The sequence below is a fragment of the Oncorhynchus tshawytscha genome, linkage group LG08, assembly GCF_018296145.1.
Source record: "Oncorhynchus tshawytscha isolate Ot180627B linkage group LG08, Otsh_v2.0, whole genome shotgun sequence".
NCBI classification, from domain to species: domain Eukaryota; kingdom Metazoa; phylum Chordata; class Actinopteri; order Salmoniformes; family Salmonidae; genus Oncorhynchus; species Oncorhynchus tshawytscha.
This window is the reverse complement of record NC_056436.1, coordinates 81,316,793-81,344,251: the sequence shown is the minus strand read 5'-3', so window position 1 is coordinate 81,344,251 and position 27,459 is coordinate 81,316,793. Positions and strand designations below refer to the sequence as shown.

Below are 27,459 nucleotides of genomic sequence, written 5' to 3'. Positions count from 1 at the left end.
AAAGTAGATGCTGTTCCACTTGGAGCCAACCGGTTTCTGGACCTTATTCATTGTTTCATCGCTCATAAAGTTGGTGGAATAAAGTCAAGGTCAGAATATGATGTATCTGTCGATGCACCTCATGCTTAATTTCAAGGTCAGAAAACGCATAGAAAGAAAAGTACATAAAAAGGGAATTGCGTTCCTTTTACGCTTAACTCGGGTCGGAGTTCTCCTTAAATGAATAGGCCTAGGTTTGACTGAATAGGCCTGGGATTGACTGAACAGGCCTGGGATTGACTGAATAGGCCTAGGATGACTGAATAGGCCTGGGATTGACTGAATAGGCCTAGGATTGACTGAATAGGCCTGGGATGGACTGAATAGGCCTGGGATTGACTGAATAGGCCTGGGATTGACAGAATAGGCCTGGGATTGACTGAATAGGCCTGTAATTGACTGAATAGGCCTGGGATTGACTGAATAGACCTGGTATTGACTGAATAGGCCTGGTATTGAGTGAATAGGCCTGGTATTGAGTGAATAGGCCTGGTATTGACTGAATAGACCTGGTATTGACTGAATAGGCCTGGTATTGACTGAATAGGCCTGGTATTCACTGAATAGGCCTGGTATTGACTGAATAGACCTGGTATTGACTGAATAGGCCTGGTATTGAGTGAATAGGCCTGGTATTGACTGAATAGACCTGGTATTGACTGAATAGGCCTGGTATTCACTGAATAGGCCTGGTATTCACTGAATAGGCCTGGTATTGACTGAATAGGCCTGGTATTGACTGAATAGGCCTGGTATTAGGCCTATTGGTAATAGGCCTATTTGTCCCAGCAGCGTAAAGGGGCATGGTGATCATTAGTCATAATAATAACCACAGTCACTTTTTAAAACATTAACTATTCAGCACTGTTCAACATTAAGTATTTCAATGCAGCCGCTCCACAACAGTAGTTGTCATATCAGAAGTAGGGAGGAGAGGGAATGGACTGATCCAGTTCGAGTGGTGGTGGGTGTGGAGGAATGCAGTGAGTGTGTGAGAGGGTGCGGTGGAGTCAGATGGATCTCTCTATTCTCTACTCTTGGTTTGTTGTGAGTGAGGTTGGGACGGGGAAGGAGGGTTGCCTGTCTGTCCGTCTGTCTGGCCCGTTGGGCACCCAAGGACAATGGGCAACAGTGAGTCCAGCGAATGTCTGGATGGCTCTCTGCTGGATGGCTGGGGATGGTTGACTGGCTGGAAAGCTGGATGAGGCTCCATACTGAGTCATGTCCCAGCCCCACACCATAACAACCCCACTACTACCTGGCTGGATGGATGCACTGCTTTATTCTGAACCCATTATAGAGAGAGAGAGAGAGAGAAGAGAGAAGAGAGAGAGAAAGAGAGAGAGAGAGAGAGAGAGAAGAGAGAGAGAAGAGAGAGAAGAGAGAGAGAAGAGAGAGAAGAGAGAGAGAGAGAGAGAGAGAGAAAAGAGAGAGAGAGAGAGAGAGAGAGAGAGGAGAGAGAGAAGAGAGAGAGAGGAGAGAGAGAGAGAGAGAGAGAGAGAGAGAGAAGAGAGAGAGAGAGAGAGAGAGAGAGAGAGAGAGAGAGAGAGAGAGAGAGAGAGAGAGAGAGAGAGAGAGAGAGAGAGAGAGAGAGAGAGAGAGAGAGAGAGAGAGAGAGAGAGAGAGAGAAGAGAGAGAGAGAGAGAGAGAGAGAGAGAGAGAGAGAGAGAGAGAGAGAGAGAGAGAGAGAGAAGAGAGAGAGAGAGAAGAGAGAGAGAGAGAGAGAGAAGAGAGAGAGAGAGAAGAGAGAGAAAGAGAGAGAGAGGATTACATCTGCAGCCCTCATTTGCTTGTTTGCCTGTTCCCTCCCAAAGCCTCTATATACATACAGTCTCTCCCAGTCTTATCATGCATTCGGTAAATGAACTAATATATAGGCTGAATTGAGTTTTAATTGAATTTAGGTACATCTTCATAATGGCTGACAATCAATACACAAGTTATTTACATGAGTCATTATTATGAAATATTACAATTGGAATTTACAGGAACTTTGTAGAAAATATGATGATGATGCGTCATGGCAACGTGGTTGATTCACCTCGGGTCCTGTCACAGTCATTTCTGGAGAGAAACAAATGGTTTTGAGCCATGCATAAAAAGACTGATGTTTTATTAGAGTCTGGTAGATGGTAGTGGTAGAGCTTCAGTTTCCTCGCTGCCAAGTTGCTGCTTTTAAAAGTAGAAAGAAATGGGGAAAATAAGAAATATAAACAAAGAAAAAACTCCAAGTACAAAGTACAGTGTCAGGAAAAATTATATATATGTTATTTCCTTCAACGAATTTAAGATTTTTTCTTTTTATAATCTGGCCACGGTACATTTTACCTGTTAGTTAGACTGCAAAAAACAACAACAGACCCATTTAAATATATAATTCATTCATAATATTTATACATCTGGCTTTTCATGAATATTTAGTTTATAAAAATGGACCATGTCCTTTACAACATGATTTTTAAAACATTATATCTACAATTCATCAAAACATAAAACCTAATCACAATGGAACGTGTCAAAGTTCTAGAACCAATAAACTCTATTGATATGATTGTGGATTACTAGATTTATGCAGGAACTTTCATTACAATGAAAGATGGGCTTAGCTCTCTTGATGTCCATCAGCAATGTAAATAAGCACCCCCCTGGGTAATAAATAAATAAAGCAAACCTCTCTCCCCTTGATGCCGCCCACACTGGCAATGCAGAGGCGAGGGTTACACAGTACTGTCTCTCTCTTTTAAACCAGGGCAGTTTGATGTGATGGACTACTAGATTCTGTCAGTACAACAAAGTCAGGTCAAAAACACTTGGCAGGTCAGAGCTTCAAGATCCATGGTCGTACCATACCTTTTACATATGAAACCTTCATGGGAACTTCAATGGCCAGAATGGATGATGGGTCATGATCTCAAGGATAAAGGTCACGAACCCACAAATTGGCAGGACAGAAACGGCAACACTGAAGACCCATTGGAATGTCCATAGAGAAGAGTGCCCCCTATTGACCATCTGCGGTACTATCACTTACAGTAGCCCATTGTTGTTGGTCCCCAATTGAACCCCAAGCTCAGCCTAAGCTACAGTATGGGGGGTGAAGAGGGTTCTGCAGACACTCTTCGATACACAGAAGAAAAAACCTTAAATAGTTAAAACCTCAAATGCTTTGTGCTCCATCGATAAAGATGGAGACGCAGCAGAAATGAAATAGAAGCATGCTTTTTAAAGAATGTTTTTGTGTTACAATAACTACAGGAAAATAGTTTAATCAATAATGAACCCCTTTAAAACCCTTGAGAAAAGGTTTCCTGGATGCAGATAGCTCGGCTATGAACAAAATACATAGACTAAAACTAAACAAATCCTTAAAGTATATGCAAACACAAGCATAAATATTTGATCCACAGAGAGTTAAGCTACAAATGACAAATATTAGAGTGATATATTGACATTTCTTCAGGATTAGGCACCATGTCTGTCTGTCTTGTCTTTTTAAAATCTCTCCTCTCCTCTGTTGACGTGTCAGTCAGTCATTAGAGGTTATTCCCAGATCATAAGAGTGTCACGGCAGATAGATGCTGTAGAAGAAGTGTTCGGGTGTAGAGCTCCTTCCTTCCAAAACAATTTTTCTCACATTTCTTTAAAAATGAATCAGCAAAATAATAGGTGTGCTCTCTCTCTCTGTCTCTCTCTCTCTGTCTCTCTCTCTCTGTCTCTCTCTGTCTCTCTCTCCCTCTCTCTCTCCCTCTCTGTCTCTCTCTCTCTCCCTCTCTGTCTCTCTCTCTCTCTCTCTCTCTCTCTCTCTCTCTCATCAATGACATCCCTCTCTCTCTCTCCTTAGTGAGCGTAGTAGAGCCAGTAGATCACGTTAAAGAAGGAGAACACGGTAGGGAAGATCATCCTGGACCACTTGTCGATAGAGTTCACATCAGCCAGGTCAGGGATGTTGACCTTGAGCTGCGAGGCCCGTCTCCGTAGGCGGGACTTCTTCTGGGTGGCGTGGCGCTCCAGGGCGCTGTGAGGTCCGCCACCGTAGTTCTGTCGGGCCATGGCGGCCCTGCGGTACTGCAGCGTGGAGCTGTCGTAGGCCAGCATGGTGTTGCGCGGGTCACCCAGACCCCCAGGGCCCAGGGACCTGGACAGCTCAGGAGGAACACCCCCCATCTCGTTCTTCATCTCCAGGGAACCAAACAGGATGTTGTCATCAGTCAGGGAGGTGGTCATCTATGATAGGAGGACGGGGGGAGGAAGAGGAGGGGCCGTGAGAGGAAGTGAATGTAGGCAAGGTTCATACGTCATCATAATCTATCCTTACTTAAAATATTTAAAAGATGGCTATATTTACGGATAGATAAAATGAGGCATGGTTCATAGGTCATCTTATTCTTAAATAATCTATGTTCACTTAAAATACTTGAAAGGTCTATCTTTATGGTTAATTAAAAGGCACTATGTGTGTGTGTTTTAATAAGAATGTGTTTTTCTCTTAGTTATTCATTGACGGGTTCATCACGTACAGTATTGTTCTGTGGTTGTACTAATGGGCCACATTTGATTTACAGTAGCAATGTAGAGCATAGTGTATTTACCATAAAATGTCATATTTAATTATAGATTATATTTATATAAATCAATAGCTAGTCATTATACATAAGTATATGAAGATACAATAAATATATAAATATATATATATATCTCTATATATCTATATATATATATATATATATACACACACACAGTACCTGTCAAAAGTTTGGACACACCTACTCATTCAAGAGTTTTTCTTTATTTCTACTATTCTCTACATTGTAGAATAATAAAACTATGAAATAACACATATGGAATCAAGTAGTAACCAAAAAAGTGTTAAACAAATCCAAATATAATTTATATTTGAGATTCTTCAAATGAGCCACCCTTTGCCTTGATGACAGCTTTGCATACTCTTTGCATTCTCTCAACCAGCTTCATGAGGTAGTCACCTGGAATGCATTTAAATTAACAGACGTGCCTTGTTAAAAGTTAATTTGTGGAATATCTTTCCTTCTTAATGCGTTTCAGCCAATCTGTTTTGTTGTGACAAGGTAGGGATGGTATACAGAAGATGGCCCTATGTGGAAAAAATACCAAGTCCACATTATGGCAAGAACAGCTCAAATAAGCAAAGAGAAATGATAGTCCATCATTACTTTAATGGTCAGTCAATCCAGAAAAGTTTCTTCAAGTGCAGTCACAAAAACCTTCAAACGCTATGATGAAACTGTCTCTCATGAGGACCGCCACAGGACAGGAAGAGTTACCTCGGCTGCAGAGGATAAGTTCATTAGTTATCAGCCTCAGAAATTTCAGCCCAAATAAATGCTTCACAGAGTTCAAGTAACCGACACATCTCAACCTGAACTGTTCAGAGGAGACTGTGTAAATCAGGCTGTCATGGTCAAATTGCTGCAAAGAAACCACCACTAAAGGGCACCAATAAGAAAAAGAGACTTGCTTGGGCCATGAAACACGAGCAATGGACATTAGACCGGTGGGAATCTGTCCTTTGGTCTGATGAGTCCAAATTTGAGATTTTTGGTTTCAACCGCCGTGTCTTAGTGAGATGCAGAGTAGGTGAACGGCTGATCTCTGCATGTGTGATTCTCACCGTGAAGCATGGAGGAGGCGGTGTGATGGTGTCGGGGTGCTTTGCTGGTGACACTGTCTGTGATTTATGTAGAATTCAAGACACACCTTACCAGCATGGCTACCACAGCATTCTGCAGCGATACGCCATCACATCTGGTTTGCACTTAGTGGGACTACAATTTGTTTTTCAACAGGACAATGACCCAGCAAACCTCTATGCTGTTTAAGGGCTATTTGACCAAGAAGAAGAGTGATGGAGTGCTGCATCAGATGACCTGTCCTCCACAATCACCTGACCTCAACGCAATTGAGATGGTTTGGGATGAGTTGGACCGCAGAGTGAAGGAAAAGCAGCCAACAAGTGCTCAGCATATGTGGGAACTCCTTCAAGATGGTTGGAAAAGCGGTCCAGGTGAAGCTGGTTGAGAGAATGTCAAAGCTGTGCAAAGCTGTCATCAAGTCAAAGGGTGGCTACTTTGAAGAATTGTTGGTTACTACATGATTCCGTGTGTTATTTCATTGTTTTGATGTCTTCATTATTATTCTACAATGTAGAAAATAGTAAAGAATTAAGAAAAACTCTTGAATGAGTAGGTGTGTCCAAACTTATGACTGGTACTGTATGTATGTATATAAATACAAATCAACAGTTTCTCATGGAGAAATCATCTTCATTGTCATGTCATAATTTCAGCCAGCATGTGGTTAACATTCTGTCTAGTCAGAACAAGACAAACCAAGTAAACAAACAACGTAAACAAAAGGAAGAAATGTGAGAGGATAAAAGGTTGAGAGAAATAGTAATAAGGAAATATTGCAAAGATGAAGGAGAGGTTAAGGTTGATATTTCAGGGGTCAAAGGTAGGTTTAGGTTAGGAGAGACGTTGTGAACACTGAGGAAGTGGATCGGATCAGAAGTTTCTTCATCCATAGCCTGACTTCTGAAGCAAACAAAACATCTCTAACTAAAAAAATATTTTCAAACTTGTTAGTTGAAAAAACTAATTCTCAATGAGATCTGTTGTTTGTACTCTGTTTCAAGGCCACTCAGTTGGAGAAAATAAACGTCTCTCTTTTTCTTCTCTGTTAGGCTGAGCGATAATATGTCACTGACCATCTCATTTCACTTGTTATTTAGGAGTGTTATCAATTGACCTCAGATATACATTTTTCTGTCACACCAATATTAACTTTGGAATAGCTTGCAATGACAACCAGCATTTCCTGTCCCTTCATTTTTTAGGTTTCCCATCAATTTAAGGTGTATAATATTTTGACTGAGATGTAGGCTGCGTCCCAAACGCTGTAATTTACTTAACAATGACGTTGACGTGTTTGTCAGGAAAATGCATGAAGAGCAAATCAAGAGAAGGGAAAAAAACACAATGGTGGGAAGTGATGATTAAAGTTGCCTTTAAAAATCTATAGAATCAAATTAAAGAAATGCACAAAAATACTACAGTATTTTCCTCTGATCGGGGGAGTTGATTCAGATTGATGACATTTGTTAAAGTTTTGACTTTCAAAACCTTCCAGTACCTTATTTCTTTGCTCGCCTAGTCCTAATGCGGCATCGTCCACAAAGATGGGATCCCACATCGTGTCATACGCGTCAATTTCCCTCTGTTTCATTCTGGCATACAGAGCATCATCTCTCTGAACTACATTTCCCACCATCCACTGCAAGCATACAAAATCAGCACTGTTACCATGGAGAAATCGCAGCTTGCTGTCAGATGTTGTCAGATCCTGGTCTAACTATTAAAGATGTATTTTCATTGAACTGTGGTTGACAGATACACATGGCTACACCAATGGGACATGGAGGTGTAGTTGAGTCCTAGTGCAGAGAGAACCCTAGTAAAGGACATCAAGTCAACAGTTGATCACAGAAGCATCACATAAACCTTGAGAGAAAGAATAACCTGTGTTCTCCAACTGCATCCGACACCACATTACACCATCAACACAACCTCTCTAGAACAATCTGTCCCTACTCCCTTCCTATCCGGAGACACCTACCTTATTGGGGTCGGGTCGGAGTTTCTCGTTGTTGACGACGGCTAGTTTCTCGGCGGCCCTCTTCTGCCTCTGGGGCCCCCGTCCGAAGAAGATGTAGTTGACGAAGGCGTACTCCAGCAGGGCCAGGAAGACGAACACGAAGCAGCCCATCAGGTACATGTCGATGGCCTTGACGTAGGGGATCTTAGGGAGCGTCTCTCTCAGATGGGTGTTGATGGTGGTCATGGTCAACACCGTGGTGATACCTGGAGATCACATTTTACCTTTACTATCACTGCAATCACCAAAATAATGGATCAAATATTATGTGTCAGGTGTGTTTCAGGTGTGTGTCAGGTGTGTGTCAGGTGTGTTTCAGGTGTGTTTCAGGTGTGTCTCAGGTGTGTCTCAGGTGTGTGTCAGGTGTGTGTCAGGTGTGTGTCAGGTGTGTGTCAGGTGTGTGTCAGGTGTGTTTCAGGTGTGTCTCAGGTGTGTGTCAGGTGTGTTTCAGGTGTGTCTCAGGGCTGTGTCAGGTGTGTCTCAGGGCTGTGTCAGGTGTGTGTCATGTGTGTGTCAGGTGTGTGTCAGGTGTGTGTCAGGTGTGTCTCAGGTGTGTCTCAGGTGTGTGTCAGGTGTGTGTCAGGTGTGTGTCAGGTGTGCTTCAGGTGTGTTTCAGGTGTGTCTCAGGTGTGTCTCAGGTGTGTGTCAGGTGTGTGTCAGGTGTGTTTCAGTTGTGTCTCAGGTGTGTGTCAGGTGTGTTTCAGGTGTGTCTCAGGTGTGTGTCAGGTGTGTTTCAGGTGTGTCTCAGGGCTGTGTCAGGTGTGTCTCAGGGCTGTGTCAGGTGTGTGTCATGTGTGAGGTGTGTCTCAGGTGTGTGTCAGGTGTGTGTCAGGAGTTTCAGATGTGTGTCAGGTGTGTGTCAGGAGTGTGTCATGTGTATGTCAGGTGTGTGTCATGTGTGTGTCAGGTGTGTGTCAGGAGTGTGTCATGTGTATGTCAGGTGTGTGTCATGTGTGTGTCATGTGTGTGTCAAGTGTGTGTCAGGTGTGTGTCAGGTGTGTGTCAGGAGTGTGTCATGTGTATGTCAGGTGTGTGTCATGTGTGTGTCATGTGTGTGTCAAGTGTGTGTCATGTGTGTCTCAGGTGTGTCTCAGGTGTGTGTCAGGTGTGTCTCAGGTCTATGTCAGGTGTGTCTCAGGTCTATGTCAGAGGTGTCTCAGGTGTGTCTCAGGTGTGTCTCAGGTGTCTCAGGTGTGTCTCAGGTGTGTCTCAGGTGTGTCTCAGGTGTGTCTCAGGTCTATGTCAGAGGTGTCTCAGGTGTGTCTCAGGTGTGTCTCAGGTGTCTCAGGTGTGTCTCAGGTGTGTCTCAGGTGTGTCTCATGTGTGTCTCAGGTGTGTCTCAGGTGTGTGTCAGGTGTGTCTCAGGTCTATGTCAGGTGTGTCTCAGGTCTATGTCAGAGGTGTCTCAGGTGTGTCTCAGGTGTGTCTCAGGTGTCTCAGGTGTGTCTCAGGTGTGTCTCAGGTGTGTCTCAGGTGTGTCTCAGGTCTATGTCAGAGGTGTCTCAGGTGTGTCTCAGGTGTGTCTCAGGTGTCTCAGGTGTGTCTCAGGTGTGTCTCAGGTGTGTCTCAGCTGTCTCAGGTGTGTCTCAGGTGTGTCTCAGGTGTGTCTCAGGTGTGTCTCAGGTGTGTTTCAGGTGTGTCTCAGGTGTGTTTCAGGTGTGTCTCAGGTGTGTTTCAGGTGTGTCTCAGGGCTGTGTCAGGTGTGTGTCATGTGTGAGGTGTGTCTCAGGTGTGTGTCATGTGTGTGTCAGGAGTTTCAGATGTGTGTCAGGTGTGTGTCAGGAGTGTGTCATGTGTATGTCAGGTGTGTGTCAGGTGTGTGTCATGTGTATGTCAGGTGTGTGTCAGGTGTGTGTCAGGTGTGTGTCAGGTGTATGTCAGGTGTGTGTCATGTGTGTGTCAGGTGTGTGTCAGGTGTGTGTCAGGTGTGTGTCATGTGTATGTCAGGTGTGTGTGTGTATGTCAGGTGTGTGTCATGTGTATGTCAGGTGTGTGTGTGTATGTCAGGTGTGTGTCAGGTGTATGTCAGGTGTGTGTGTGTATGTCAGGTGTGTGTCAGGTGTGTGTCAGGTGTGTGTCATGTGTATGTCAGGTGTGTGTCAGGTGTGTGTCAGGTGTGTGTCAGGAGTGTGTCATGTGTATGTCAGGTGTGTGTCAGGTGTGTGTCATGTGTATGTCAGGTGTGTGTCAGGTGTGTGTCAGGTGTGTGTCATGTGTGTGTCAAGTGTGTGTCTCAGGTATGTGTCAGGTGTGTGTCAGGTGTGTCTCAGGTCTATGTCAGGTGTGTCTCAGGTCTATGTCAGAGGTGTCTCAGGTGTGTCTCAGGTGTGTCTCAGGTGTCTCAGGTGTGTCTCAGGTCTATGTCAGGTGAGTGTCAGGTGTGTGTCATGTGTGTGTCAGGTGTGTCTCAGGTGTGTCTCAGGTGTGTCTCAGGTCTATGTCATGTGTGTGTCATGTATGTGTCAGGTGTGTCTCAGGTGTGTCTCAGGTGTGTGTCAGGTGTGTCTCAGGTCTATGTCAGGTGTGTCTCAGGTCTATGTCAGAGGTGTCTCAGGTGTGTCTCAGGTGTGTCTCAGGTGTCTCAGGTGTGTCTCAGGTCTATGTCAGGTGAGTGTCAGGTGTGTGTCATGTGTGTGTCAGGTGTGTCTCAGGTGTGTCTCAGGTGTGTGTCAGGTGTGTCTCAGGTCTATGTCAGGTGTGTCTCAGGTCTATGTCAGGTGTGTCTCAGGTGTGTGTCAGGTGTCTCAGGTGTGTCTCAGGTGTGTCTCAGGTGTGTGTCATGTCTGTCTCAGGTGTGTGTCAGGTGTGTGTCAGGTGTGTGTCATGTGTGTCTCAGGTGTGTGTCAGGTGTGTCTCAGGGCTATGTCAGGTGTGTGTCATGTGTGTGTCAGGTGTGTGTCAGGTGTGTGTCAGGTGTGTTTCGGGTGTGTCTCAGGTGTGTGTCTAGTGTGTCTCAGGTGTGTGTCAGGTGTGTGTCTAGTGTGTCTCAGGTGTGTGTCAGGTGTGTGTCTAGTGTGTCTCAGGTGTGTCTCAGGTGTATGTCAGGTGTGTCTCAGGTGTGTCTCAGGTGTGTCTCAGGTGTGTCTCAGGGCTATGTCAGGTGTGTCTCAGGGCTATGTCAGGTGTGTGTCTTGTGTGTGTCATGTGTGTCTCAGGTGTGTCTCAGGTGTCTCTCAGGTGTGTCTCAGGTGTGTCTCAGGTGTCTCAGGTGTCTCAGGTGTCTCAGGTGTGTGTCAGGTGTATCAGGTGTGTCTCAGGTGTGTGTCAGGTGTGTGTCAGGTGTCTCAGGTGTGTCTCAGGTGTCTCAGGTGTGTCAGGTGTGGCAGGTGTGTCTCAGGTTTGTGGCAGGTGTCTCAGGTGTCTCAGGTGTCTCAGGTGTGTCTCAGGTGTGTCTCAGGTGTCTCAGGTGTGTGTCAGGTGTCTCAGGTGTGTGTCAGGTGTCTCAGGTGTGTCTCAGGTGTGTCAGGTGTGTCTCAGGTGTGTCAGGTGTCTCAGGTGTGTCTCAGGTGTCTCAGGTGTGTCTCAGGTGTGTGTCAGGTGTCTCATGTGTGTGTCAGGTGTCTCAGGTATGTCTCAGGTGTGTCTCGGGTGTGTCTCAGGTGTGTCTCAGGTGTGTGTCAGGTGTCTCAATTGTCTCAGGTGTGTCTCAGGTGTGTGTCAGGTGTCTCAGGTGTGTCTCAGGTGTGTGTCAGGTGTCTCAGGTGTCTCAGGTGTCTCAGGTGTGTGTCAGGTGTGTGTCAGGTGTCTCATGTGTGTGTCAGGTGTTTCAGGTATGTCTCAGGTGTGTCTCGGGTGTGTGTCAGGTGTATCTCAGGTGTGTGTCAGGTGTGTGTCGGGTGTGTCTCAGGTGTGTCTCAGGTGTGTGTCAGGTGTGTCTCAGGTGTGTGTCAGGTGTGTCTCAGGTGTGTCAGGTGTGTCTCAGGTGTGTGTCAGGTGTGTCTCAGGTGTGTGTCAGGTGTGTCTCAGGTGTGTCTCAGGTGTGTGTCTGGTGTGTGTCAGGTGTGTGTCTCAGGTGTGTGTCTCAAGTGTGTGTCAGGTGTGTCTCAGGTGTGTGTCAGGTGTGTCTCAGGTGTGTCTCAGGTGTGTCTCAGGTGTTTGTCAGGTGTGTGTCAGGTGTGTGTGTGTGTCTCAGGTGTGTGTCAGGTGTCTCAGGTGTGTGTCAGGTGTGTCTCAGGTGTGTGTCAGGTGTGTCTCAGGTGTGTCTCAGGTGTGTGTCTGGTGTGTGTCAGGTGTGTGTCAGGTGTGTGTCTCAGGTGTGTGTCTCAAGTGTGTGTCAGGTGTGTCTCAGGTGTGTGTCTCAGGTGTGTGTCTCAGGTGTGTGTCAGGTGTGTCTCAGGTGTGTCTCAGGTGTGTCTCAGGTGTTTGTCAGGTGTGTGTCAGGTGTGTGTGTGTCTCAGGTGTGTGTCAGGTGTCTCAGGTGTGTGTCAGGTGTCTCAGGTGTGTCTCAGGTGTGTCTCAGGTGTCTCAGGTGTCTCAGGTGTGTCTCAGGTTTGTGTCAGGTGTCTCAGGTGTGTCTCAGGTGTGTCTCAGGTGTCTCAGGTGTCTCAGGTGTGTCTCAGGTGTGTCTCAGGTGTGTGTCAGGTGTCTCAGGTGTGTGTCAGGTGTCTCAGGTGTGTCTCAGGTGTGTCTCAGGTGTCTCAGGTGTGTCTCAGGTGTGTCTCAGGTGTGTGTCAGGTGTCTCAGGTATGTCTCAGGTGTCTCAGGTGTGTCTCAGGTGTGTCTCAGGTGTGTGTCAGGTGTGTGTCAGGTGTGTGTCTCAGGTGTGTGTCTCAGGTGTGTGTCTCAGGTGTGTCTCAGGTGTGTGTCAGGTGTGTCTCTCAGGTGTGTGTCTCAGGTGTGTGTCAGGTGTGTCTCAGGTGTGTGTCAGGTGTGTCTCAGGTGTGTCTCAGGTGTTTGTCAGGTGTGTGTCAGGTGTGTGTGTGTCTCAGGTGTGTGTCAGGTGTCTCAGGTGTGTGTCAGGTGTCTCAGGTGTGTCTCAGGTGTGTCTCAGGTGTCTCAGGTGTCTCAGGTGTGTCTCAGGTTTGTGTCAGGTGTCTCAGGTGTGTCTCAGGTGTGTCTCAGGTGTCTCAGGTGTCTCAGGTGTGTCTCAGGTGTGTCTCAGGTGTGTGTCAGGTGTCTCAGGTGTGTGTCAGGTGTCTCAGGTGTGTCTCAGGTGTGTCTCAGGTGTCTCAGGTGTGTCTCAGGTGTGTCTCAGGTGTGTGTCAGGTGTCTCAGGTATGTCTCAGGTGTCTCAGGTGTGTCTCAGGTGTGTGTCAGGTGTGTGTCAGGTGTGTGTCTCAGGTGTGTGTCTCAGGTGTGTGTCTCAGGTGTGTCTCAGGTGTGTGTCAGGTGTGTCTCTCAGGTGTGTGTCTCAGGTGTGTGTCAGGTGTGTCTCAGGTGTGTGTCAGGTGTGTCTCAGGTGTGTCTCAGGTGTTTGTCAGGTGTGTGTCAGGTGTGTGTGTGTCAGGTGTGTGTGTCTCAGGTGTGTGTCAGGTGTTCAAAGGAGTCTAAATCAGCTACAGTTTCTATCTGATTATATATGTGATAATGGACCAGAATAACCCTGTGTCCTCCTGGTACAGGGTCGGGAACCAGCCAACTGTGACATGAGTAGTAAACAAGTGCATAGTAGCGTTGTAGTTTGGCACCTTTATAGACCTAATGAACCCATACGGACATATAGATCCTCATTCTACAGACCTAATGAACCCATACGGACATATAGATTCTCATTCTACAGACCTAATGAACCCATACGGACACATAGATCCTCATTCTACAGACCTAATGAACCCATACGGACATATAGATCCTCATTCTACAGACCTAATGAACCCATACGGACATATAGATCCTCATTCTACAGACCTAATGAACCCATACGGACATATAGATCCTTATTCTACAGACCTAATGAACCCATACGGACATATAGATCCTTATTCTACAGACCTAATGAACCCATACGGACATATAGATCCTCATTCTACAGACCTAATGAACCCATACGGACATATAGATCCTTATTCTACAGACCTAATGAACCCATACGGACATATAGATCCTCATTCTACAGACCTAATGAACCCATATGTGTGTGTGTATGCGTGCATGCCTACGTGCGTGCGTCTGTGTGTGCATACGTGTGTATCTGAGCATTGGGTCTCTCTTCAAATTCCAGGGGACCAACCACATGTTTCAGGAAGCTACAGACCCCGTGTCTGTAGATATAAGAAGCAGCCCAGTGTTGTCCCAAAAGACACTCTATTCCCCACATAGTGCACTACTTTTTCTAATCAGATCCCAATGGGGGTTCTGGTCAAAGGTTAAGCACTATATAGGAAATAGGGTGTAATTTGGTACGCAGCCTTGTTATTAGTCACGTCACGATTCACCTGTGTTATTAGACCAATACACCCACTGTGTTTCATACTCTAGTCATCTGTGTTATTAGACCAATACACCCACTGTGTTTCATACTCTAGTCATCTGTGTTATTAGACCAATACACCCACTGTGTTTCATACTCTCGTCATCTGTGTTATTAGACCAATACACCCACTGTGTTTCATACTCTAGTCATCTGTGTTATTAGACAAATACATCCACTGTGTTTGATACATTAGTCACCTGTGTTAAAAGACCAATACACCCACTGTTTGATTCGTTAGTCATCTGTGTTATTAGAGGCACTCATTAGGACAATAAAGGGTTAATAACAGACACAGGTCAATGGACTGAGACGCTCATTAGAACCTTATCAAGTATATGACATCATTTTCGGCCAATAATCTAGGTCTATCTAGATCTACTGTATCACAAATCATTCACAGTACGAACATGATTGTTATTAGGATCAAGGTGCAAAGGATCTATCTAACTGCAATCGTAGCTGGTTTAGGGTAGAATATGAATGATTATTCTTTCTTTCATACGTCACCTATGACAAAAACGCATGTTGAAACACTATGACAACAACGCATGTTCTAACACTATGACAACAACGCATGTTCTAACACTATGACAACAACGCATGGTCTACACTATGACAACAACGCCTGTTATAACACTATGACAACAACGTATGTTCAAACACTATGACAACAACGCCTGTTAAAACACTATGACAACAACGCATGGTCTACACTATGACAACAACGCATGTTCTAACACTATGACAACAATGCATGTTCTAACACTATGACAACAATGCATGTTCTAACACTATGACAACAATGCATGTTCTAACACTATGACAACAATGCATGTTCTAACACTATGACAACAACGCATGTTCTAACACTATGACAACAACGCATGTTCAAACACTATGACAACAACGTTTGTAAACATTGTTATATAATGTATAAGTTTAATTTGATTTACGGATTGATTGGTTGATTGACTGATGAAATCTCGATAACTTTATTGATCGAATTCGATGGGCAGTCTTACCCAGGGCCACTCTGGCAGCGGAGGCATCATAGTTGATCCAGAAGGACACCCAAGACAGGATGGTGATCAGGATGGAGGGCATGTAGGTCTGGAGGATAAAGTAGCCGATGTTCCTCTTCAGCTTGAAGCTCAGAGACAGACGTGGGTAGGAACCTGCATGGAGGAAGACAGACAGAACTGTATTTATTTTATTTTGCTTTATTTAACCAGGTAAACCATTAAGAATACATTGTCTTTTACAAATAATGACCTGAAGTGGAGGCATCAGAACTGAAAAAGCAGAGAAAGGTAATATACGGAATATCTGTGGATCACCCCCTGAAAAGCTACTGTATAGCCATAGATATACAGTACCTACTCATTCCAGGGTTTTCCTTTATTTTTACTATTTTCTACATTGTAGAATAATAGTGATGACATCAAAACTATGAAATAACACATATGGAATCATGTAGTAACCAAAATGGTGTGACCAAATCAAAATATATTTTAGATTTTAGATTCTTCAAAGTAGCCACCCTTTGCCTTTTGACAGCTTATCACACTCTTGGCATTCTCTCAACCAGCAATCATGAGGAATGCTTTTCCAACAGTCTTTAAAGAGTTCCCACATACGCTACATAGGTATCAAAATGGCCACCACTGTGTACCTGTAGAGAAGACCACATTCTTGGAGACCAGTTTGTAGTCCACGATGGAGAACTGAGGCAGCTCTATTCTCTCCACCCCAGACACAGCTCCATCTCCCCCTCGCCAGTAGAACTCAATGTCATCAGTGGTGTAGCCATCTGCAATATGTCGAAGATAAACACACAACGCAGAGACAGAGGACGAGAGGTCAAAAGGACGATAAGTCAATAGAGTACTAACGATCAATGGAAATAGTGTTTTTTCTGTAACAGGGAATTATTGATCCATGGTTCAGAGACATGGGAGGAATATGTCTTCTGAAATAGGATACTAGTTATGTGACCATTGGCTAGTTTTATTGCAAGGAATTTGAAATTGGTCAACCATAGGCTCAGGCTGGGTTATAAAACTACATGCTGTTCCTTTGTTCTGGAGAGAGAATCACTGAGAGAGAATCACTGGAGAGAATCACTGAGAGAGAATCACTGGAGAGAATCACTGAGAGAGAATCACTGAGAGAGAATCACTGAGAGAGAATCACTGAGAGAGAATCACTGAGAGAGAATCACTGAGAGAGAATCACTGAGAGAGAATCACTGAGAGAGAATCACTGAGAGAGAATCACTGGAGAGAATCACTGAGAGAGAATCACTGAGAGAGAATCACTGGAGAGAATCACTGAGAGAGAATCACTGAGAGAGAATCACTGGAGAGAATCACTGAGAGAGAATCACTGAGAGAGAATCACTGGAGAGAATCACTGAGCGAATCACGGAGAGAGAATAACGGAGAGAATCACTGAGAGAGAACCACTGGAGAGAATCACTGAGAGAGAACCACTGGAGAGAATTACTGAGAGAATCTCTGAGAGAATCACTGAGAGAGAATCACTGAGAGAGAACCACTGGAGAGAACCACAGGAAAGAGCATCACTGAGGACAGGGGAGAATGACCATCTACCTCCCTGTATGACGTGTCCTCTTTGAATAAACCTATTTTCCTCCCCCAGATTTGCTTTGGAGTTTGTGTTATTGAAGAATAAGATAAATTGCTAACAACAGGTACTGGAGATTCAGAACACACACCACACTAACACAGAGTGCCAGAATGGTAGGAATGGCAATGGCCTATGTCAAACGGCAGGGACGCTCTCACACACGTTGAGTAGATGTTCCTCAAAGATGATATTCTTGTTCCTGCAATGCTTACTATTTATATCAACAATTCATATTCTGGTGTGTCAAATGTTACTGGAGAACATAATGTTAGGTTTAATATTAAATACAATTATAAATGGAGATTTCAAAGAACATTTCAGGGGACCAAAAATGGTTAGCTAACTGGGTAGATCCTCTGTTCAGCTTACATGGATGAAGCCCCATGCAGCAACTCATGGATCCTTCTGTTGTGATAACCCTTCTGTTGTGCTAACCTTTCTGTTGTGATAACCCTTCTGTTGTGATAACCTTTCTGTTGTGATAACCCTTCTGTTGTGATAACCTTTCTGTTGTGATAACCCTTCTGTTGTGATAACCTTTCTGTTGTGTTAACCCGTCTGTTGTGATAACCCTTCTGTTGTGATAACCCTTCTGTTGTGATAACGCTCTCTCTCTACCCCCTCTCTCTCTCTACCCCTCTCCCTCTCTACCCCTCTCTCTCTACCCCCTTTCTCTCTCTACCCCTTCTCTCTCTACCCCTTCTCTCTCTCTCTACCCCATCTCCCCTCTCTCCCTCTCTCTACCTCGTCTCCCCCTCTCCCTCTCTCTACCCCCTCTCTCTACCCCTCTCACTCTATCCCTCTCCCTCTTTCTCTACCCCTCTCTCTCTACCCCTCTCTCTCAACCTCTCTCTCTCTACCCCCTCTCTCTACCCCTCTCTCTCTCTACCCCATCTCCCACTCTCTCTCTCCCTCTCTACCTCCTCTCCCCTCTCCATCTCTCTCTACCCCCTCTCTCTCTTTCTACCCCATCTCCCCCTCTCTCTCTCCCTCCTCTCCCCCTCTCCCTCTCTACCCCCCTCTCTCTCTACCCCATCTCCCCCTCTCTCTACCTCCTCTCCCCTCTCCCTCACTCTCTCCCCCTCTCCCCCTCTATCTCTCTACCCTGTCTCCCTCTCTCGTTCTATCTCCCCTCTCCCCCTCTCTCTCCATCTACCCCCTCTGCCCCACTCTTTCTCTCTCGCTTGCTCTACACCATCTCTCTCTCCCCCTCTCTCTCTACCCACTCTCCTCTCTCTCTCTCTGTCTCCTCCCTCTCCCCCTCTCCCTCTCTCCCCCTCTCTCTCTACCCACTCTCTCCTCTCTCTCTCTCTGTCTCCTCCCTCTCCCCCTCTCCCTCTCTCCCCCTCTCTCTCTACCCACTCTCTCCTCTCTCTCTCTCTGTCTCCTCCCTCTCCCCCTCTCCCTCTCTCCCCCTCTCTCTCTACCCACTCTCTCCTCTCTCTCTCTCTGTCTCCTCCCTCTCCCCCTCTCCCTCTCTCCCCCTCTCTCTCTACCCACTCTCTCCTCTCTCTCTCTCTGTCTCCTCCCTCTCCCCCCTCTCCCTCTCTCAATTCAATTCAATTGACTTTATTGACATGGCAAGTTCATTATTACTTACATTGTCAAAGTATACATATCAAAAATATAAATAAAATATATTTGATATATTTTAAAATATATTTATATATAAATAAATGGTGGGACCAACAGCATTAATAATAGTAGTAGTGGACATGGGATTACCATTAACAACAACTACAACAACAATATTAATGAGAACAACAACACATTAAAGCAATGGTAGTGGACCAGTGTCAACATGACTGAAAAGACACATTACATGGTATGAAAGACAACCCTAACCCTCTCTCTCTCTCTCTCTCTCTCTCTCTCTCTCTCTCTCTCTCTCTCTGTCTCTCTCTCTCTCTCTCTCTCTCTCTCTCTCTCTCTCTCTCTCTCTCTCTCTCTCTCTCTCTCTCTCTCTCTCTCTCTCTCTCTCTCTCTCTCTCTCTCTCTCTCTCTCTCTCTCTCTCTCTCTCTCTCTCTCTCTCTCTGTCTCTCTCCATATATCTCTGCCTCTCTCTCTACCACCTCTCTCTTTCTATCCCTCTCTCTCTCCATATATCTCTGCCTCTCTCTCTACCCACCTCTCTATCTCTCTCTCTCTCTCTTTCTATACCTCTCTCTCTCCATATATCTCTGCCTCTCTCTCTCTACCCACCTCTTTATCTCTCTCTCTCTCTTTCCTTCTCTGTGTACCACTTCCTCTGCTTGCCACTCATAATAAGAGGCAGTGACCTATTTAGATGCAATGAATAATTAAACTCTCAGCCTTTGATTTCTGAAAAATGAAGACATAATTCTCCCACTGCCTCACTCTGACCCAGGATAGATGGCTAGATAGGAGTGGTGAGAAGATTAAGGACACTATAGCTGGTCATTGTATTGGTGTGACCAGTCAGTCAGTGAGATATCTATTACTAACTGTGACGTATGGATGAAGAATCAGATACAATAGAAACACTACCACTATTAAAATACAGTTTATCCCACTTCTGACACCAATGTAGCTAGTCATTGTTTTGGCGTGTCTATCATTGAGATTTGTAATGTCTAGTCTGACAGTTATGGCACAGATAGGACAGAATAAAAACTATCAGTATCAAACGACAACCCAGCTCAAGCCAAAAACATAGTACTATACCTAATCCCTGTGTAAAAGTATGTAGCACCAACTGATATAATCCACGCAGCACCAACTGATATAATCCACGCAGCACCAATTGATATGATACACGCAGCACCAATTGATATAATCCACGCAGCACCAACCGATATAATCCTACCAGCACCAACTGATATAATCCACGCAGCACCAACTGATATAATCCACACAGCAGCAACTGATATAATCCACGCAGCACCAACTGATATAATCCACACAGCACCAACTGATATAATCCACACAGCACCAATTGATATAATCCACGCAGCACCAACTGATATAATCAATGCAGCACCAACTGATATAATCCACGCAGCACCAACTGATATAATCCACGCAGCACCAATTGATATAATCCACACAGCACCAACTGATATAATCCACGCAGCACCAACTGATATAATCCACGCAGCACCAACTGATATAATCCACACAGCACCAACTGATATAATCCACGCAGCACCAACTGATATAATCCACGCAGCACCAACTGATATAATCCACGCAGCACCAACTGATATAATCCACGCAGCACCAATTGATATAATCCACGCAGCACCAACTGATATAATCCACGCAGCACCAATTGATATAATCCACACAGCACCAACTGATATAATCCACACAGCACCAACTGATATAATCCACGCAGCACCAACTGATATAATCCACGCAGCAACAATTGATATAATCCACGCAGCACCAACTACAGTCCAATACTACTATGCAGTAGGAACTGTCTGTCCAGTTTATCCACAGCACCAGTACAACAACCCAGTATCACTCCACTGTGGGATCTAATGTGATGTTACACACCTGCTTCGCTTTTATAACTGTCTCTAGTGTTAGTTTCCTTACATTTATAACTTTAGTGTTAGTTTCCTTACATTTATAACTTGAGTGTTAGTTTCCTTACATTTATAACTTTAGTGTTAGTTTCCTTACATTTATAACTTTAGTGTTAGTTTCCTTACATTTATAACTTTAGTGTTAGTTTCCTTACATTTATAACTTTAGTGTTAGTTTCCTTACATTTATAACTTTAGTGTTCGTTTCCTCACATTTATAACTTTAGTGTTAGTATCCTTACATTTATAACTTTAGTGTTAGTTTCCTTACATTTATAACTTTAGTGTTAGTTTCCTTACATTTATAACTTTAGTGTTAGTTTCCTCACATTTATAACTTTAGTGTTCGTTTCCTTACATTTATAACTTTAGTGTTAGTTTCCTTACATTTATAACTTTAGTGTTCGTTTCCTTACATTTATAACTTTAGTGTTCGTTTCCTTACATTTATAACTTTAGTGTTCGTTTCCTTACATTTATAACTTTAGTGTTCGTTTCCTTACATTTATAACTTTAGTGTTAGTTTCCTTATATTTATAACTTTAGTGTTAGTTTCCTTACATTTATAACTTGAGTGTTAGTTTCCTTACATTTATAACTTTAGTGTTCGTTTCCTTACATTTATAACTTTAGTGTTAGTTTCCTTACATTTATAACTTTAGTGTTAGTTTCCTTACATTTATAACTGTCTCTAGTGTTCGTTTCCTTACATTTATAACTTTAGTGTTCGTTTCCTTACATTTATAACTTTAGTGTTCGTTTCCTTACATTTATAACTTTAGTGTTAGTTTCCTCACATTTATAACTTTAGTGTTAGTTTCCTTATATTTATAACTTTAGTGTTCGTTTCCTTATATTTATAACTTTAGTGTTCGTTTCCTTATATTTATAACTTTAGTGTTAGTTTCCTCACATTTATAACTTTAGTGTTAGTTTCCTTACATTTATAACTTTAGTGTTAGTTTCCTTACATTTATAACTTTAGTGTTAGTTTCCTTACATTTATAACTTTAGTGTTAGTTTCCTCACATTTATAACTTTAGTGTTAGTTTCCTTACATTTATAACTTTAGTGTTAGTTTCCTTACATTTATAACTTGAGTGTTAGTTTCCTCACATTTATAACTTTAGTGTTAGTTTCCTCACATTTATAACTTGAGTGTTCGTTTCCTTATATTTATAACTTTAGTGTTAGTTTCCTCACATTTATAACTTTAGTGTTAGTTTCCTTACATTTATAACTTTAGTGTTAGTTTCCTTACATTTATAACTTTAGTGTTAGTTTCCTCACATTTATAACTTTAGTGTTCGTTTCCTTACATTTATAACTTTAGTGTTAGTTTCCTTACATTTATAACTTTAGTGTTAGTTTCCTCACATTTATAACTTTAGTGTTAGTTTCCTCACATTTATAACTTTAGTGTTAGTTTCCTTACATTTATAACTTTAGTGTTAGTTTCCTTACATTTATAACTTTAGTGTTCGTTTCCTTACATTTATAACTTTAGTGTTAGTTTCCTTACATTTATAACTTTAGTGTTAGTATCCTTACATTTATAACTTTAGTGTTAGTATCCTTACATTTATAACTTTAGTGTTAGTTTCCTTACATTTATAACTTTAGTGTTCGTTTCCTTACATTTATAACTTTAGTGTTCGTTTCCTTACATTTATAACTTTAGTGTTAGTATCCTTACATTTATAACTTTAGTGTTAGTATCCTTACATTTATAACTTTAGTGTTAGTTTCCTTACATTTATAACTTTAGTGTTCGTTTCCTTGCATTTATAACTTTAGTGTTCGTTTCCTTACATTTATAACTTTAGTGTTCGTTTCCTGACATTTATAACTTTAGTGTTAGTTTCCTTACATTTATAACTTTAGTGTTCGTTTCCTTGCATTTATAACTTTAGTGTTAGTTTCCTTACATTTATAACTTTAGTGTTCGTTTCCTTACATTTATAACTTTAGTGTTCGTTTCCTTACATTTATAACTTTAGTGTTAGTTTCCTTACATTTATAACTTTAGTGTTAGTTTCCTTACATTTATAACTTTAGTGTTAGTTTCCTTACATTTATAACTTTAGTGTTCGTTTCCTCACATTTATAACTTTAGTGTTAGTTTCCTTACATTTATAACTTTAGTGTTAGTTTCCTTACATTTATAACTTTAGTGTTAGTTTCCTCACATTTATAACTTTAGTGTTAGTTTCCTTATATTTATAACTTTAGTGTTAGTTTCCTTACATTTATAACTTGAGTGTTAGTTTCCTTACATTTATAACTGTCTCTAGTGTTCGTTTCCTTACATTTATAACTTTAGTGTTAGTTTCCTTACATTTATAACTTTAGTGTTAGTTTCCTTACATTTATAACTTTAGTGTTAGTTTCCTTACATTTATAACTTTAGTGTTAGTTTCCTTACATTTATAACTTTAGTGTTAGTTTCCTTACATTTATAACTTTAGTGTTAGTTTCCTTACATTTATAACTTTAGTGTTAGTTTCCTTACATTTATAACTTTAGTGTTAGTTTCCTTACATTTATAACTTTAGTGTTAGTTTCCTTACATTTATAACTTTAGTGTTAATTTCCTTACATTTATAACTTTAGTGTTAGTTTCCTCACATTTATAACTTTAGTGTTAGTTTCCTGACATTTATAACTTTAGTGTTCGTTTCCTTACATTTATAACTTTAGTGTTAGTTTCCTTACATTTATAACTTTAGTGTTAGTTTCCTTATATTTATAACTTTAGTGTTAGTTTCCTTACATTTATAACTTTAGTGTTCGTTTCCTCACATTTATAACTTTAGTGTTAGTTTCCTTACATTTATAACTTTAGTGTTAGTTTCCTTACATTTATAACTTTAGTGTTAGTTTCCTCACATTTATAACTTTAGTGTTAGTTTCCTTACATTTATAACTTTAGTGTTAGTTTCCTTACATTTATAACTTTAGTGTTAGTTTCCTTACATTTATAACTTTAGTGTTAGTTTCCTTACATTTATAACTTTAGTGTTCGTTTCCTTACATTTATAACTTTAGTGTTCGTTTCCTTACATTTATAACTTTAGTGTTAGTTTCCTTACATTTATAACTTTAGTGTTCGTTTCCTTACATTTATAACTTTAGTGTTAGTTTCCTTACATTTATAACTGTCTCTAGTGTTCGTTTCCTCACATTTATAACTTTAGTGTTAGTTTCCTTACATTTATAACTTTAGTGTTAGTTTCCTTACATTTATAACTGTCTCTAGTGTTCGTTTCCTTACATTTATAACTTTAGTGTTAGTTTCCTTACATTTATAACTGTCTCTAGTGTTCGTTTCCTTACATTTATAACTTTAGTGTTAGTTTCCTTACATTTATAACTTTAGTGTTCGTTTCCTTACATTTATAACTTTAGTGTTCGTTTCCTTACATTTATAACTTTAGTGTTCGTTTCCTTACATTTATAACTTTAGTGTTAGTTTCCTTACATTTATAACTTTAGTGTTAGTTTCCTTACATTTATAACTTTAGTGTTCGTTTCCTTACATTTATAACTTTAGTGTTAGTTTCCTTACATTTATAACTTTAGTGTTAATTTCCTTACATTTATAACTTTAGTGTTAGTTTCCTCACATTTATAACTTTAGTGTTAGTTTCCTCACATTTATAAATAACTTTAGTGTTAGTTTCCTCACATTTATAACTGTCTCTTTCGTGTTAGTTTCCTCACATTTATAACTTTAGTGTTAGTTTCCTTACATTTATAACTTTAGTGTTAGTTTCCTCACATTTATAACTTTAGTGTTAGTATCCTTACATTTATAACTTTAGTGTTAGTTTCCTTGCATTTATAACTTTAGTGTTCGTTTCCTTACATTTATAACTTTAGTGTTCGTTTCCTTACATTTATAACTTTAGTGTTAGTATCCTTACATTTATAACTTTAGTGTTAGTATCCTTACATTTATAACTTTAGTGTTAGTTTCCTTACATTTATAACTTTAGTGTTCGTTTCCTTACATTTATAACTTTAGTGTTCGTTTCCTTACATTTATAACTTTAGTGTTAGTATCCTTACATTTATAACTTTAGTGTTAGTATCCTTACATTTATAACTTTAGTGTTAGTTTCCTTACATTTATAACTTTAGTGTTCGTTTCCTTGCATTTATAACTTTAGTGTTCGTTTCCTTACATTTATAACTTTAGTGTTCGTTTCCTTACATTTATAACTTTAGTGTTAGTTTCCTTACATTTATAACTTGAGTGTTAGTTTCCTTACATTTATAACTTTAGTGTTCGTTTCCTTACATTTATAACTTTAGTGTTAGTTTCCTTACATTTATAACTTTAGTGTTAGTTTCCTTACATTTATAACTGTCTCTAGTGTTCGTTTCCTTACATTTATAACTTTAGTGTTAGTTTCCTTATATTTATAACTTTAGTGTTCGTTTCCTTATATTTATAACTTTAGTGTTAGTTTCCTTACATTTATAACTTTAGTGTTCGTTTCCTTACATTTATAACTTTAGTGTTAGTTTCCTTATATTTATAACTTTAGTGTTCGTTTCCTTATATTTATAACTTTAGTGTTAGTTTCCTTACATGTATAACTTTAGTGTTAGTTTCCTCACATTTATAACTTTAGTGTTAGTTTCCTTACATTTATAACTTTAGTGTTCGTTTCCTTACATTTATAACTTTAGTGTTAGTATCCTCACATTTATAACTTTAGTGTTCGTTTCCTTACATTTATAACTTTAGTGTTAGTTTCCTTACATTTATAACTTTAGTGTTAGTTTCCTTACATTTATAACTTTAGTGTTAGTCTCCTCACATTTATAACTTTAGTGTTAGTCTCCTTACATTTATAACTTTAGTGTTAGTTTCCTCACATTTATAACTGTCTCTTTAGTGTTAGTCTCCTCACATTTATAACTTTAGTGTTAGTCTCCTTACATTTATAACTTTAGTGTTAGTTTCCTCACATTTATAACTTTAGTGTTAGTTTCCTTACATTTATAACTTTAGTGTTAGTTTCCTTACATTTATAACTTTAGTGTTCGTTTCCTCACATTTATAACTTTAGTGTTAGTTTCCTTACATTTATAACTTGAGTGTTAGTTTCCTGACATTTATAACTTTAGTGTTAGTTTCCTTACATTTATAACTTTAGTGTTCGTTTCCTTACATTTATAACTTTAGTGTTAGTTTCCTTACATTTATAACTTGAGTGTTAGTTTCCTCACATTTATAACTTTAGTGTTAGTTTCCTTACATTTATAACTTTAGTGTTAGTTTCCTTACATTTATAACTTTAGTGTTCGTTTCCTTACATTTATAACTTTAGTGTTAGTTTCCTTACATTTATAACTGTCTCTCTAGTGTTAGTTTCCTTACATTTATAACTTTAGTGTTCGTTTCCTTACATTTATAACTTTAGTGTTAGTTTCCTTATATTTATAACTTTAGTGTTCGTTTCCTTATATTTATAACTTTAGTGTTAGTTTCCTTACATGTATAACTTTAGTGTTAGTTTCCTCACATTTATAACTTTAGTGTTAGTTTCCTTACATTTATAACTTTAGTGTTCGTTTCCTTACATTTATAACTTTAGTGTTAGTATCCTCACATTTATAACTTTAGTGTTAGTTTCCTTACATTTATAACTTTAGTGTTAGTTTCCTTACATTTATAACTTTAGTGTTAGTTTCCTTACATTTATAACTTTAGTGTTAGTCTCCTCACATTTATAACTTTAGTGTTAGTTTCCTTACATTTATAACTTTAGTGTTAGTTTCCTTACATTTATAACTTTAGTGTTAATTTCCTTACATTTATAACTTTAGTGTTAGTTTCCTCACATTTATAACTTTAGTGTTAGTTTCCTCACATTTATAAATAACTTTAGTGTTAGTTTCCTCACATTTATAACTGTCTCTTTCGTGTTAGTTTCCTCACATTTAGTTTCCTCACACGTGCTTCTACACCTGCATTGCTTGCTGTTTGGGGTTTTAGGCTGCGTTTCTGTACAGCACTTTGAGATATCAGCTGATGTAAGAAGGGCTTTATAAATACATTTGATTGATTGAGTGATTGACTTCAGATCAACAGAGTGTGGACAGGGCCAGCCAAGACTATGAGGCTGGGGAGGACGGCTTGTCGGCCGTGTGTGTGTGTGTGTGTACGTTTGTAGATGTGTGTGTGCATGATTTGCATTTATGTGTGTCAGTGATGCGCCGGTTAACTCATAACGGGTAGGTTTAAGGTTCTGAAATATTGTATGGATGAAGGGCGGGTGGGTGGCAGGTCGAACAAAGTGAAAACAATACCTGAAAAAACATCTAGAAATGTTTCATTCTCGTGCAATTTAAATCTATAGGCTACATTGAGGTTTTTATTTCAGGTTATCAGGCCTAAAGCCTAAGACTTAGTGCCGAACTGTATGCTGTACGCCAAAATAGCCTGCATTTCAATCACCGAATACTTTTGGAATCGGGCAGATAAAGTTAACTTAACTTCAATCCACAGAGGCAAAAAAAAGACAATGATGGAGTTGAAGTCAATAAGATAAAAATACAATTTTTTTTAAAAGCTGTGAAAAGGAGAGTTGGAAGTAAAGGGAAGGGAGAGCCAGAACAGTGGAGAGGATGATAGCAGTGGAGAGTCAGAACAGTGGAGAGCCAGAACAGTGGAGAGGATGATAGCAGTGGACAGTCAGAACAGTGGAGAGGATGATAGCAGTGGACAGTCAGAACAGTGGAGAGCCAGAACAGTGGAGAGGATGATAGCAGTGGAGAGTCAGAACAGTGGAGAGGATGAAAGCAGTGGAGAGCCAGAACAGTGAAGAGCCAGAACAGTGGAGAGGATGATAGCAGTGGAGAGCCAGAACAGTGAAGAGCCAGAACAGTGGGGAGCCAGAACAGTGGAGAGCCAGAACAGTGGAGAGCCAGAACAGTGGAGAGCCAGAACAGTGGAGAGTCAGAACAGTGGAGAGTCAGAACAGTGGAGAGCCAGAACAGTGGAGAGCCAGAACAGTGGAGAGCCAGAACAGTGGAGAGCCAGAACAGTGGAGAGCCAGAACAGTGGAGAGTCAGAACAGTGGAGAGTCAGAACAGTGGAG

General features: G+C 41.0%; 1 protein-coding gene across 2 annotated transcripts in view; it reads right to left on the bottom strand.

Annotated features, from left to right (window-relative positions):
• Window positions 1-1,898: 1,898 nt before the first annotated feature.
• The window catches only part of gabrb2a (gamma-aminobutyric acid type A receptor subunit beta2a), a 100,615-nt gene continuing 75,054 nt past the window's right edge, over window positions 1,899-27,459 (bottom strand). The window contains exons 6-10 of one of the 2 annotated variants that reach the window (XM_042326058.1): window positions 15,813-15,950; window positions 15,163-15,315; window positions 7,690-7,934; window positions 7,207-7,347; window positions 1,899-4,263 (exon numbers count right to left, since the gene is read on the bottom strand). In XM_042326058.1, coding sequence (XP_042181992.1) covers window positions 3,877-4,263; window positions 7,207-7,347; window positions 7,690-7,934; window positions 15,163-15,315; window positions 15,813-15,950 — 1,064 coding nt within the window. In that variant the 3' untranslated portion in view covers window positions 1,899-3,876. The remainder of the gene's footprint in view (window positions 4,264-7,206; window positions 7,348-7,689; window positions 7,935-15,162; window positions 15,316-15,812; window positions 15,951-27,459) is intronic. The other variant, XM_042326059.1, reaches the window with a different exon arrangement.